Raw genomic sequence first — 15,764 nt, 5'->3', positions numbered from 1 at the left:
GGGGATAGACCCTCTAAGTGGCCATAGGATAACCCCAGGCAGGTGACTAGGCATTTCATGACACACCCCTAAACTATTTCCTAGTAAAGAGGTCACAGAGCTCCAAAAGGGTTGCAAAGCAGGACAGGCCCATCAAATATGAAAGAAGGTGCCCCAAGCCTGAGAACACCTCCAACAAACATGAAACACACTAGTTGGGTACATCACATGCAAGTTATCTGGGGTATAATACCATCTGGTGACCACCTTAAATGCATTTTCTTTTATCAGAACACAAATAGAGGTCTTTTGAACCCTCAAAAACACTGTTTTCCAAGCCCCACTGCTCACCTTCTCCCAAATCATACTCCCACTGTAACATAAGTTTATTTTTATAAAAGTCCCTCCCATTAAAAAAAATGTATACTCTACCCTGAAGAAGGCTCTTATTGCCAAGCAGCGGTCCAATGATCCTTATAGGTCTCATGCAAGACAAAGGAACAGCTAGAGTGCAGCAAAATAGCAAGACCTCCCACTTCCCCCTCCCTCTGGACGACGCACTCCCAATGTAGCATATTATCTATGCAATAAGAGTTGATGATTTTGCATACGGAGATGCGTCTCTTATAATAAAATGATATCCCAATTTAACAGTTTTAATTCCTGAAAATTATACTCCATTTCCCAGGATTATTAATGCCATTTACATTCCTGGAGCCAATTTTAATTGAATTCCCTCCTCCCCATTTAACCCTTCAGATTGTCAAATTGCATTACTCCCCCCCCCCCCCCCCCCCCACCTCCCAAGTTCCACCCTCCCACCTTTTCCCTCCCAGTGTCCTGCTGGCTGTCCACCTCCACTGCCAACCAAATTCCTACAGGAAAGTGCTCATTATCAGGATCTGGACATAAATTGGTTTCCCCACCCCCACCCAACAACCTCCAAAGTACTATTCCAGATAAACTCTCTCTTCCCTTTCTGCACAAATACAGCCAAAGATGAAATTGTGACTGAGTCCCAAAATAACTCTCACTTCAAAACAATTAGGTCAACTGATAAACAATTTGCAACAAACTGTAATAATGGTATGGGCTATACTGGACTTAAGCATATCGAAACCAAATGCAGCTGAGAAAAGAGTAAGGTTCCCGCTGATGTGGCAAGCGTCGATGTCTGGTGCCTGGAATCTTTTGCCAACCAACTCCTGATGCGCGATGTTGTGAAGATGTTGGTTTAACAGCAGCCACCTGAAGGTTTGTACATTCTGATTCCACCAAGAACTTCTAGACCTCTGTTACAGTTTCCATTTCTTAGACTTACTGCCAACAGAAGCCCGAATGGGAATAACCATTTGTACTGGAGTTCTGTAGCTTGCATGTAGCGAGTAACTTTTCTGAGGTCTTTGCGCTTTTGCAGAGTAGAATGGGCTAAGTCTTGAAATTTGCATTGCAAACCGTACGAGAAGAGACTTGCCGACCTGAACATGTATACCTTGGAGGAAAGGAGAAACAGGGGTGACATGATACAGATGTTCAAATATTTGAAAGGTATTAATCCACAATTAAACCTTTTCCGGAGATGGGAAGGTGGTAGAACTAGAGGACATGAATTGAGGTTGAAGTGGGACAGACTCAGGAGTAATGTTAGGAAGTATTTTTTCACAGAAAGGGTGGCAGATACGTAGAATGCCCTCCCGCGATAGGTGGTGGAGATGAAAACGGTAATGGAATTCAAACATGCATGGGATAAACACAAAGGAATCTTGTTTAGAAGGAATGGATCTACGGAATCTTAGGTGGCAACGCTGGTAACTGGAGAGTAAAACCAGTGCTGGGTGGACTTCTACGGTCTGCGCTCTGATCGTGGCTTAATAGATATGGATGTGCTGGAGTGTAAATTTTAAGGGCCTTCGACGTTAGCTTCAGAACTTTTAGTACAGGAACAGTGTTGGGCAGACTTTTACTGTCTGTGCCCTGAGAAAGGCAGGAACAAATCAAACTCGGGTATGAAGTACCACAATGATTTTATCTTGTTGGGCAGACTGGATGGACCATTCAGGTCTATCTGCCATCATTTACTATGTTACTATATGTTACTATACTCTGATTTTACAGTTCTCCCGCAACAATTCTTTCAGGACATGCACTATCTTTTCTGTCACAGAATAGTTATGAAAACAAAACACAATAATGTGGAGCTCCGAGTCCGTCCGGGGACCCAAGCTCAAGTATGCTGTATCAATTTTAGGAGTAAGCTTGCTCTGGAGTCACTCAGCAGTTTAGAGCATATTTTGATCACAACCTGCTTGCAGTCTTGATAATTTCTACCCTCAGGGTTGCCTTTATTATTTATTATTATTTATTTATTGCATTTGTATCCCACATTATCCCACCTCTTTGCAGGCTCAATGTGGCTTACAATATATCGTGGATAATGGAAATGAAGGTTAAATTGCAGGTTACTCCTGTGCAACTGATTTTCGAGATCTTCAAAAATATTGAACATTTTCAGAGTTAGTTTTAAGTTGCTTCAGACTTATGGTGTTAAGATCAGTATATCAGGTGTGCAAGAAATCCATGCTGTCCTCCATCAGCTCTAACCACATTCCAATGTCTTTAACATCACTGTGAATTTCCAGAAGTGCAGCCTGAACTTCTGCCTGTCTTCATTTCACATTTCGAAGCCTTCAACCACCAAGTCGTGTCCACTTGGTAATTTCACCATCACTCATAGTGCCAGCATCAGAATCCTCCTCCTCTGTATCAGTCTGCATCAACGCCATCTTTGAAATTCTTGCAATCGCCGTGCTCGACTGAGTTTGACCATTAGTGGACTTACCCAGAGTGTACTGAAATTTCTCCAGACATTTTTGTGTCAACATCTCAATTAGAAGGACATAGATAATTACTTTATTCCTGGGTGGATGTCTTTAGAAAAGACAAAATCACTTTTTACTCACAGCCCCCAAGGAGCTAAGAGATTATATCTCCACCTCCCGTCAATGATGTTATTTCCTCCACATTCTATACCTTTTATATTTAATTTCTGTAGAAGATTACCCTGGATTATAAAAAATAAAAATGGAAATACTTAGGGGTTCTTTTAGTAAACTGCAATAAAAATAGGCCTTAGTGTGCCCTTACGTGGGTCTTTCTGCATGCTGAGGCCACTTTTATTGTGGCCGTAAAATCCTAGATTTTCTATTTTTTGTATTAATGATCATGCACTAACGTGGCCATTAGTGAATGGCCATTTATTAAAATTAACACCACCCATTTTGTAAGCAGTAAGGGCTCACATGGTATCTGTGCAAAAAATTAGTAGTGCAGGGAAGTCCACTCTCCGCCCCTGAAATGTGCAGATTTCAAAGTTACCACAGAATGCCTGAGTGAGCCCTATGGTACTCATTTTTGTTGTGTGAGGTGCGCATTAGCACCTAATGCAGCTTAGCAAAAAAAGCCACTTAATTCCCTTTTCAGATAACCTGAGATTGCATTAAATGTAAATAACCTTTTCCTGCAACAGCAGGAAGGAAAAGGTACACAAAATGAAGCATCCTTCTGAGGGTCGAATAAAACCATAATAATCTGAGCCACTATGACGTGGCACTAAAATGTTTCAGAAACGGTCTACATATACCAGGTTCTCACAATGTTCTTTTACTCTTTTATTGCAGGAGTTTTGGTGGTTCAGAGAAAAATGAAGTGGATAAAAAGCAGATCAGTTTGGAGCTGTGAAACATCTTGGTTTCGTTTTCTTGCCTGGTGGTTTCTTCCTGTTTCATTGGGCACCCAGCTTAATAGGAACAAACCTCTATTAGGCAACAGCACCATAAGCCTTCACCTGTGCTATATTCACACCTCCCCACTGAAGTTAACTCAGTCTTTGGCAATAACAGTCCTTGGCCAGGAGCCACGTGCCAGGGCGCCTACCAGTACTCTGCAATCATGGGTGCTCAGTCCAAACACAAAGTGGTCAAAAGAAGAAAGCAATAAAAGGCTAGTGATACCTAAGACTTCTTATTGTATCAGTAATTAAAATACAAAACAAGGATGTACTAAGGATCCAGTCAAATTATAGTGAGCCTGACACGTTTCGGCACTCCGACATGCTTCAGGAGCATATTAACTATTTATTCATGAACTGAAAATGGAGTATTGAGGTAAGATATAGGTAAAACTGGTAGCCAAGGGTTTAAAGAGGTTGAGTTTTAAAGCAAACATCATTTCTACTTGTAAATGACATGTCAAATATGATCACCTACAGGCAAGCTGCCTTCATACACTGACCTTACATACATGGTGCTAAATTTGCTTGATACTAACTTGGGGCCCTTAATAGCAATTTAAAAAGCCTCAGAACAGCATACAGTGTTTTGTTCTTCTCATCTTTAGATTATTTATTAGATTACTGCAGATGTCAGCTCTTCATCCACTTCACCTTCTTAAGAATCATCCCCCTCATTATTCCATACTACTACACCCTTAGTGCTCTCTCTATTTTGACTTCCTATCAATTTCTGGATCCCACTGTTACACAAACTGCTAATCTTTACCTACAAATTCATATAGTATCTTGTACACATGTCACATCTTTGTACATTTTCACATTCTGTTATCTAAAAGCTACAATTCAAAAGGCATAAAATTAGGAGTTTGTTTCACTGATCTATATAGCATTCTCCACAATGTGAAACAATAATTATGGAAATGTAAAAAGTTATTAAGAATAAGAAATCAAAAAGTCTTAACTACATAAGTCTTCAACTCTCCTTGAATCAATGGTCGGTGAAGTCCCTTCTGCAGTCATAACAGACATGACTCATTAAGGATAAGTGTCTACCAACTTTGTATGACAGTATAGTGCAGTTCATAAGTACATAGGTATTGACAGACCAAAGGTCCACCAAGCTCAGCATTCTGCTTCCAACAGTGGCCAATCCAGGTCACAAGTATCTAGCAAGATCCTAAAACAGTACATTTTATGCTGCTTATCCTAGAATTATCAAAACAAAAACTGTGCCAACACTCTGTCGAGCGTCAAATATAACAAAGTATTCAAACTAACATGAATACAAGTATGTTTTTACTTTTTTTTGTTTTTACTGTGTATAAAGTGGAGTAGTCTCATATATATAACACGAAAGTAGTGATTTTCTCACTCAGTAACTGAGTGTATCATACGTGTATATGATCTAATCATTGACTTGACCTCCACCAACCTTTACTATTAACTTGCTAATAACTTATATTAGTACATCTCTTTTATCCAATCGTAATCAACAAAGTTTATACAGCACTTAACTTGAGCAGGTTGCTCAAGTTAAGTGCTGTATAAACTTTGTTGATTACGATTGGATAAAGAGAGATGTACTAATATAAGTTATTAGCAAGTTAATAGTAAAGGTTGGTGGAGGTCAAGTCAATGATTAGATCATATACACGTATGATACACTCAGTTACTGAGTGAGAAAATCACTACTTTTGTGTTATATATATGAGACTACTCCACTTTATACACAGTAAAAACAAAAAAAAGTAAAAACATACTTGTATTCATGTTAGTTTGAATACTTTGTTATATCCTAGAATTAAGCAGTGGATTTTCCCCAAGTCCATTTTAATAATGGCTTGTGAACTTTTAGGAAGATAGCCAAACCTTTTTAAAACCCCACTAAGGTAACTGCTTTTACTACATTCTCTGGTAACAAATTCCAGAGTTTAATTACACATTGAGTGAAGAAATATTTTCTCTGATTCGTTTTAAATTTACTACTTTATAGCTTCATTGCGTACCCCCTAGTCCTAGTATTTTATAGCTCTCTATCCAGTGCTTTTTTTGTAGAAAAAAAGGAGCAAGTACTCACTGTGGGCGGGGGGGGGGGGGGGGGGGGGTGTCACCTCATATGACTCCACCCATTATAGCCACACCCATGTTGGCCACACCCCTTATACCAGCCATGGTGCATATAAATAGAAATCATTGAAAATATTATACTAATATAGGAGAAAAAAATAACATGATTTTTTTTCATTATAAATAATTTCTGTAAGCTGTTACAGCTCCAGTATACCCAGTGCAAAATAAGACAGCAGATGTAAATTCTCAAATTGGACATATTTCAAACACTAAAATGAAAATAAAATGATTTTTTCTACCTTTTGTTGTCTGGTGACTTTGTTTTTCTGATCATGCTGGCCCAGTATCCGATTCTGCTGCTATCTGTCCTCTTAACTCCGTTTCAAGGGCTTCCTTTCCATTTATTTCTTTACTTTCCGCCTTTCTTCATCATTTCTTGCCCTACATCCGTAAGTAAAAGCTGGGTCCTCCGCAGACTTGACTGTCCAGTGGATCTAGCTTCTGCCTATTTTCTTCATCCATCTGCAGTTTTTCTCCTCTCTTCCTTTTCCCTATCTCATCTCCTTCCTCACTCTTCCCTCCCCTCCATCCATGTCCAGCATTTCTTCTCTCTCCCTGCCCTCTCCTCCATCCACCCATGTCCAGCAACCCTCCTCTCCCCCTGCCCCCCCTCCAGCCACCCATGCCCAGCGATTCTCTCCTCTCCCCTGCCCCCTTCTCCAGCCACCCATGCCCAGCGATTCTCTCCTCTCCCCTGCCCCCCCTCCAGCCACCCATACCCAGCGATTCTCCTCACTCCCCTGCCCCCTCTCCAGCTACCCATACCCAGTGATTCTCCTCGCTCTCCTGCCCCCCTCCAGCCACCCATGCCCAGCGATTCTCCTCGCTCCCCTGCCCCCCCTCCAGCCACCTATACCCAGTGATTCTCCTCACTCCCCTGCCCCCCCTCCAGCCACCCATGCCCAGCGATTATCCTCTCCCCTGCCCCCCCCTCCAGCCACCCAGGTTGTTCAGTGGATTCTTCGGGGCAGGCAGGAAAGATCCTCAGTCTTTCCTGCCCGCTGCCGGCACGGACTGTCCCGTGGATATACTGCATTGCTCTTCAAAATGGCCGCTGAGACTTACAAGGGCGGCCTGCAAGACTTCAGAAGAAGTCTTGTGAGGCCACTGCTGGAAGTCTCAGCGGCCATTTTTAAAGAGCGATCCGGCAGCGGGGGAGGGTCAGCGCCAGCAGCAGGCAGGCAAGACTGAGGATCTTTCCTGCCTGCCCCGAAGAATCCATTGCCTTCTTCAGGTATGACTGGGACTCTGTAGATCAGGGAGGGAGGGAGGAGAGCCGGCTCGCCCTGAAGAACAACCGGCTCTTGCGAGCCGGCTCCAGCACACCACCGGACGGACCACACAAAAAAGGTGCCGGTATGCCGTACCGGTGCATACCGGCACAAAAAAGCACTGCCTCTATCATATCTCACCTCAGCCATCTCTTCTCCAAGCTGAAGAGCCCTAGCCACTTTAGCCTTTCCTCATAGGGAAGTCATCCCATCCCCTTTATCATTTTCATCGCCCTTCTCTGTACCTTTTCTAATTCCACCATATCTTTTTTGAGATGCGGTGACCAGAACTGCACACAATATTCAAGATGCGGTCGAACCATAGAGTAAACAAAAGGCATTATAACGTCCTCATTTTTGTTTTCCATTCCTTTCCTAATAATATCTAACATTCTATTTGCTTTCTTAGCCGGCGCAGCACACTGAGCAGAGGGTTTCAACATATCATCAACAATGACACCTAGATCCCTTTCCTGGTCAGTGATTCCTAATGTGGAACCTTGCATTACGTAGCTATAGCTTGAGTTCCTCTTTCCCATATGCATCACTTTGCACTTGCTCACATTAAACATCATCTGCCATTTGGATGCCCAATCTCCCAGTCTCGAAAGGTCCTCTTGTAATTTTTCACAATCCTCTTGTGCCCATTCTTTCAGCAGAATAGCTCAAGCTCTTTCAAACTGGTTGGGGATTGTTTGCTGTCCTAAAGTCTTGCCATAGATGTTCTACTGGATTCAGGCATTGGCTTTGAATAAGCTATTCAAAGACATTTACTTTTTGGAGGAGGCTGAGCCTCTCCATTATTGCTTTTGCTTTATTCTTACGATCATTGTACTACTGAAAGTTGAATTCACCCCCTCCTAAATTCTAGGTTTGGTTGCTACCTGTAATTTACACCATCCATCTTTCCCTTGATCTCTACAAGCTTCTGTTCTTTTTTGTTTTTCAGACAGTATCTTCTTATTTCCTCTTCCCCCCATGAGTCTGTCACTCTTGATGTTGGAGACTAGTCTTTTGCCTTTGCTGTTGCTATAATTTTATATTTGTAAACTGCCTTACTTTTTTTTAACACAAATGGTAGTGTACTAATGTCAACAAAATATATAAATAAATAAAAAAGGTACAGGATGTTTTTACTTCAATGCCCATAAGCTCTGAACAGTGCAAATGGAACTAAAACGATGACATATAAACATTTCATGTGTCCAGTTTATTCTTTAATACAGAAATTTGGACATGAAGTTCTGCATAATAAGTAATATTATGCATACTACTACTATTACTTAGCATTTCTATAGCCAGGGTTACGCATAGGAGCCAGCTCTATGGGTGCCAGAGAACACCCCCAGTAACGGGCAAGCCCCTTCACTGTATCCAGGGAGAGCTATTTTGTACTGTGTTTTGCACCACCAATCATTTTGAAATATTAGCACCTATGCTGTACTGTGTATCATCAAACATGAGAAACCTTCTTCCAGATAGGAAATTATGTAAGAAATGAATCTGCTAATGGCTAACCAATCACAGCCAGACAGCTTTTAAAAATGCTTAATGACATCACAAAGTGCTTTGCTATCCCTGATGTTTCAACTTAATTGAACTGGACAGTTTCCCTATGGGAAATGAAAAACAAACAAACAAGGGATTCCAAGTGTTGGGGATGTCAAGGGACTATGAAATGTATGAGCAAGAAGTCATTAGGTGCACTGTTATTTGTGGTGAAAATTTAAATAACAATGAATGACCCATTCAAAATGTATGAGGAGAGAACTGAACAGAAACACTTGGAATGAGACAAATGATTTCATAAAGCCGGTTTTGCTATAGAAAACTAGGTTACAAATGGCACTAAATCTCAGCACTCATGAAATGCAGAGTCACAGCTTTAAAACTGAAATGATCAGCCCTGTATAATGCTAAAAATGGGCTAACAAGGAACAGTTTTTCAAAACAAGGGCCATAATATTTAAAAATTTCTCAAAGTATCAGCAGTAAGAGTGTGATCACATACCTTGCTTCCTCATCTCTTTCAACTGGTTTTTGAACTGGAGGTATCTTTTATTTCTTCTGAGATCTTCATCTGTGTTTCTGCTTTGCAAGGCAGCAAACTTTTCCTTCACTAGTGCTTTGAAATCTGGTATCCTTTCAGGCTGATCACGCTTTACCTATACAAAAATAAAATACAATCATAACTATCTCATCCCCCTGTAACCAGGCACTTACATTTGTGTCATTGCATGCTTAAATGTCTGGAACACTAGCCCTTATGTGCACGAATGTACACTTACACACTTTAAGTGCTAGTGGAGTGCTAAGTGCTATTCTCATTTTTGTGCTCAACTGGCTTAGCGCATAAATGGTAGAGGGCATTCATAGTGGAGAGACATGGTAGGTCTAATATTTATACACTTTATTCTGACTCAGAGTAATGTATCTCATGTGCTAAAGTACCAAATTTTGGTGCATCCATTTACACCTGCTATTGATATGGTGTGTCACTCAACAGTGCTACTACTACTACTACTATTTAGCATTTCTATAGCGCTACAAGGCGTACGCAGCGCTGCACAAACATAGAAGAAAGACAGTCCCTGCTCAAAGAGCTTACAATCTAATAGACAAAAAATAAAGTAAGCAAATCAAATCAATTAATGTGTACAGGAAGGAGGAGAGGAGGGTAGGTGGAGGCGAGTGGTTACGAGTCAAAAGCAATGTTAAAGAGGTGGGCTTTCAGTCTAGATTTAAAGGTGGCCAAGGATGGGGCAAGACGTAGGGGCTCAGTGGCACTCAATATTCAATTAAGCTATGTAGGAGACTCCAAACAGAACTATATCTCTTCACTCCCACCTCATTGATTATGTTATCTATCTTATGAGTGTACAGTATTCCACAATTAATTCAACAAACTCAGGTGTCAAGCACTAAAATAATTCTTTAATCTTTGTTTTCAGTGACCTCAGCGGTGCCTCTTGTCTATGAAACTTCTTTAGCATGATAGATGGCACACACCTCCTCATCGGTTCACCCAATTAGACCAACTTATATATAGAATCCTTATTGCAATTTAAGTGAAAATATTAAACTACTAGTGAAAAAGGCCCGTTTCTGACAGAAATTAAACGGGCGCTAGCAAGGTTTTCCTCGGAGTGTGTATGTTTGAGAGAGTGTTTGTGAGATTGACTGTGAGAGAGAGAGTGAATGTGCGAGTGTGTGTGTGTGTGAGAGAGATAGAGAGTGAGACTGGGTGCGAGTGTGTCCGTGAGAGAGAGAGTGTGTGTGTGTGAGTGCCAGGGGCCCCTCCCTCCTCCCTCCCAGTTCCAGGATCCCCCCTCCATCCCTCCCTCTGAGTTCCAGGGTCATCCCCCCTCCCTCCCTCCCTCCCTCCGAGTTCCAGGGTCATCCCCCCTGCCTCCGAGTTCCAGGGTCCCTTCCAGTTTCAGGGTTCCCACCACCCTCCCTCAGAGTTTCAGGGTCCCCACCCTCCCAGTTCCAGGGTCACCTTCCCTCCCTCCCTCCCAGTTCCATAGTCCCCCTACCAGTTCAAGGGTCCCTCCCCCTCCCTCCCAGTTCCACGGTCCTGTCCCCTCCCTGCTTGGTGGGGGGGGGGGGGGGTTGCTATTTGCTGTCAACCTAAGGAGACACTGCTTCTGGCGTCCAGCAGCTAAGTCCTGTCCTGACCCACAGGCAGCTGGAGCTCCCTCATACTCTTTCAGTGACACACATTGACAGGCAACGGCGGGGCTGGCGCAGCCACGGGCACTTACCTGGATAAACTTTGTATTGTTGACAAATGATCTGAAAATACAGAGTTTAAAATTGCTGTTTCTACCAGGTAGAATAATTTTTAAAGCTGTTTTAGTGATATTTAATTTAGATTTCATGATATTCATATGTACAGATGGGTAGCTTTCAAATAAATTAAAAAGGTGTACAGTAAGAAACCAAAAACAAAAACCTTTTGTCTTTTACCTGTTAAGGCGCAGTTTATCCAGTAGAAACAGCTTTAGACGTGTTTCAGATGGAAGAAGGAAAAAAAAAACGACAATGTGGATCAGCAGCTCCTAGGTGTGTTTGGTTTTGAGTGTATGGGAATGACGGCTGTGTTGGGGAGTGGACACAGAGATTAACCAATGGGCTTCCTTGCTTACATTGTAGTTGATTGGGTCACTTCCACTCGTGTGTAGTAATCGTCCTGCTGCATGGCCAGAGTCGGAGAGGAGAGGAGGTGCGGCGGAATGGTGACCGAGCAGCTGCGGGTGGGTGGGTGAGGGGGACTGCGGCCGGGGGGATGGGGTGCAGCGGCGATTTTGTTTGGTTTTGAGTGTATGGGAATGACGGCTGCATTGTGGAGTGGAAACAGAGATTAGCCAATGGGCTTCCTTGATTCGTTGAGTGTCAGTGCTCCGCCCTCGACGTCATCATGTTTGACGCGAGGGCGGGGCAGACACTCATGGGCAAACCGGATATCTACACCACCACAAAGGGAGACGTTTCCGGCTTGCAGGTGAGGCTTCAATAGAATGTTGGAGGTGCGTTTTATATAGATAGATAGTTTAAGATGAGTATAGAATAATATTTTCATTTAAATTGCTAGACCTATTTTTATAACAAATAAGGGACAAAAAGGTGCCCCTAATGAAAAGATGACCACTGGAGGGAACCAGGGATGACCTCCCCCTACTCCCTAAGTGGTCACTAACCCCCTCCCACCCCCCAAAAAAATGTGATTAAAAACATTACTTGCCAGCTTCACATGTTACACTCAGGTCCATTAGAATAGAATGCAGGTCCCTGTAGTCTAGTAGTGGTGCAGTGCAGTGCACTGCAGACAGGTGGACCCAGGCTTCTATTTCCCCTTACCTGTTACACTTGTGGAGGAAATTGTGAGCCCTCCAAAACTCACCAGAAACCCACTGTACCCACATATTGATGCCCCCCTCATCCATAAGGGCTATGGTAGTAGTTTACAGTTGGGGATGGTGGGTTTTGGAGGGGCTCAGCAGACAAGGTAAGGGAACAATAGTTAGATGTGTACCTGGGAGCATTTTATGAAGTCCACTGAAGTGGCCCCTAGGGTGCCCTATTGCTTTCCTGGGATGTCAGGGGGACCAGTCTACTCAAAATGCTGGCTCCTCCTACATGGACATGGACATGGACGGAAAAACTTCCTAAATCAAAAGATGCAATGGTGCCTGAAAAGAGGGGAAAGGCATCAGGAAAAAGAGACGGGAAAGACCCAACCAGAGACCAGGCCTAAACGCGGCCTAGCAGATGGAAAATAAAGGAAACTTAAAAACTGACAAAATAAACTAAAAATGTACAGTAAGAGAAGGGAAAACAAATGCACAAAAAGGCACAGTGAAAAACTGCCGAAAGATACCAAATATAAAGTTCAGACTGGGTATGAAGAAAAGTAACAAACGCAGTCTTCTTGCCGTGGTAAAAAAAAAAAGTAATGTGGAAGCCGTGCATGAGTGATGGGCAGGAAGGCAGTAGAGCATGTCTCACGCCGCTCCACATAAGCTTTTATGGCTTCTGCTGCTTGGCCAACTGGCGCACAATCTCGGCCTGCTCCAGTGGGAGAAAGTCTGCCAAGTCTATCAACTTGCACACCCAAGTCCCACAAATAGACGCTCATAAAGAGCCTGGACTGAGCAATGCGGCGCCGTGATACCCACTTGTGAGAATTAATGCCTGCTTGTTCTCGGAGAATGTACATTAAAATAAAGAGATTTTTCTAAAGCTTCTTTCCTTAAAGGCCTTTCTTGCATATTGTCCTTTCTATGTAATTTCTTTCCAAAGGACATGCAGGTAGAGGGGGCCAATTTAAGCTTTCGGAAGCCATGCAAAGCTTGTCTAGTTTCCTTAGCTTGATGTGTTTTATTTTTGTCTTCTGATAATTTCCTTTTGTAGAATAATAATTCTGCTATTTGTTTACCAATGTCACTTAATTATTTTTATTTTGCTATTAATTGTACAGTGTGTTGTTTTTTCATTTGTTATATTTGATGTAGTGTTTGTTTTCTTTGACTATATTTAATATTGAATGTATTGTAGCCTGCCGCCTTTGTAAGGGCAGGTGGCTTAGAAAGCAAAGTTGTTCTCTGTGGACAGTCAAAAAATCAGACTACCAGTGGGTGATGTCATCTAACAACATTAAGACTTGCTCTCTCAGAGCTCAAAAAAACAAAAAAAAACAAAAAGTCTTTGAGCATGTACATCAGTTTCCATGCAGAAGCTACTTTCCTGCTCCTTTATTCTCTGGAATGGAGAGTAAGTTTTTGTGCCTGATTTATTGTGCTGTCTATTGAAAACCCTCTTAAAGATGAGCAGCTTTGCTTTCTCCACTGATAAGCAAGATGAATTCACACACACTAGTGGGGAATTCCAAAATTGAAGGTTGCTACTACTGTAGCCAGCTGCAGTTTTCTGAGAGCAACCCATGGAGATATGAGCCACTCAATCAAAAAGATTGGGTAGTACTGACTACACAAAGATACTGTCCTTCTGAGACTGGGGGATGGGATTCATTAAGTGGCGTTAAAAAATCGTCACTAGAAAAAAATTGGCTCACAGCACTATTCTATAAGGGCCGCTGCAGGCTGAGTGCTCTTGCACGTAGCGCCAATTCTTGCACCTAAATTTGGGCGCCAGGACTTATGCGTGCTGAAACCAGGTATAATTCCTAGCGTACAATTTGGGCATGCATCCCTGGTATTCTATAACACTGCGAGCAAATTTTCAGAATGCTCCTGACCTGCCCAAGCCCCTTGGCAAAGCCATGCCCCCTTTTGGGTTGCGTGCAATGGAATTTGGGTAAGCAGTGGTATAGAATAGCGTGCAGCCAGATGCATGCAAATCCTAATTGGTGGCAATTAACAATAATTTAGTGCCCAATTATTGATGTTAATTGGTTCATTAACCAATAAAGTTGTGTGCAGATCTCAAGATTGTGCCCAAATTTTTGGCACACAAATTTGGGCAACCATTATAGAATCCATGGATGGGTGTCCAGATAGTAGTGTGAACTAAACATGTGAACTAAGGCTTATAGCATTACTTTGAAGATTTCCTTCACTGGAACACAGAGAAGATGGGCTACAGGTTGCATTCTTCTCCTCATGTGCCAGACAATCGCTCTCAGTTGAAGTGCCTTCACTTATAACAGAAGGTACGGCCTTCCGGTGAGTAACAGTGAGCAATGCAGTCTGTTACTCATTCTGACAGGATGCGTTTCATCATCACTTTCTCCAGATTGTTAGGATCAAAGGGGATAAAGAGACGAGCAGTTTGGTTGTATAAAACATAAAAGCTTGCTTAGAGTTCAGTTTGTAAAGCTTGCTCACCTTCGTAAGCATGCACTTTTGGAAAGAAGATTGGAGAACTGTGGACTGATCAAAGTGAAAAGCTGAGACCACCTTGGGTAGAAACTTCATCACTCTGTTGTAATGAAACTGGAGATTCAGAAAGTATAAAACTGTGCTTGCAACTCAATGACTGTGCAGGCTGATTTGGCCACCAGTAAGGAAAAGGAGTTTCAGCTCTGCAGAATCGAGAGGTTCAAAAATACGGTTTCAAGAACAAAGCCAGTTCCACATTTAACTTCCAATGAACCAAAGGCTTCCAGGACAAAGGTTTTACATGCCAGAGTCCTCTTATGAACTTGGTGATCAAAGGGTGGCATGATATTCAAAGACCATCTGAGGGTGATGCGCAATTCAGGTGCACTTTCAGAGAGGGAGTACTAAAGCCATATGAGGAGAGGCACAACACTGGTGCTCCATCCAGCTGCAACTGCAAAAGTGAAGTAGAAGCTCTACTGAGCTCATAAGACCCTTGTCAACTAGCAGCAATGTTAACCAATGGGTGTGACCAACCTCTGGAATGCCCGGGCGCTGGTAGACCAAGTGATGGTTATCCTAGCAACTGGCTATCTAAATAGGAAGTAGCCTGAGCAGCTTGAAAACACTCTAAACCTCTGGAAGCAGGAAAACAGTAAGAAAACTTGCTGTTGAAAACCCTGACACAGTGCTCCCAGTTACGATCTACAGCCTAAGAAAGGTACTAGTGACAAAATACAGAGCCTAAAGATATGAAGCCGAACATGTGCTCCCAGTGTCCAACTACAGCACCTACAGATACAAGGCTAAATCTTTGTTCCCCACAATTCAGGATAAATGTTTGCTCCTTTGATTAAACTGAAGTGAAGCTGGTACTTTTGTTCCCATTATTCGCTATCTGAAACTGTTTTTTTTATTACTGCCCCAAAGCTGCATAAACACACCCTTTTCTGAATTCTTCATATGCCTGGCTGAGTTTCATTACAATAATTTTTTTTTGTTCAGCCTTGGTTTCTTTACTCTTAAATCACTTTATTATGTCACCATCTGTACAGTAGTTTGTTCCGCTTTCTGGGACTGAGGTTTGGTGGTTGAGTTTTGTTATTACTAGCTTCAAAAGTAAAATATGATTTCCCAATTGTGCAAGTATATATATTGAGGGAAAAGAGTATAATGCTGTACTTCTCTCAAAATTAGGAGGGTGTGGAAAAGAAGAAATAAAAACTGCAAAAAAACAACAGATGCTTTTGCTCA

General features: G+C 42.3%; 1 protein-coding gene across 2 annotated transcripts in view; it reads right to left on the bottom strand.

Moving 5' to 3' along the window:
• The window catches only part of NSMCE2 (NSE2 (MMS21) homolog, SMC5-SMC6 complex SUMO ligase), a 430,290-nt gene that overhangs the window by 181,124 nt on the left and 233,402 nt on the right, over nucleotides 1-15,764 (bottom strand). For both annotated transcript variants that reach the window (XM_030219065.1, XM_030219073.1), the window contains exon 4: nucleotides 9,182-9,335. In XM_030219065.1, the coding sequence (XP_030074925.1) occupies nucleotides 9,182-9,335 (154 nt within the window). The remainder of the gene's footprint in view (nucleotides 1-9,181; nucleotides 9,336-15,764) is intronic.

Source organism: Microcaecilia unicolor, chromosome 1 (genome assembly GCF_901765095.1).
Source record: "Microcaecilia unicolor chromosome 1, aMicUni1.1, whole genome shotgun sequence".
Taxonomy (NCBI): domain Eukaryota; kingdom Metazoa; phylum Chordata; class Amphibia; order Gymnophiona; family Siphonopidae; genus Microcaecilia; species Microcaecilia unicolor.
Note: the sequence above shows the minus strand (reverse complement) of the source record. Positions and strands in the feature narration are given on the sequence as shown.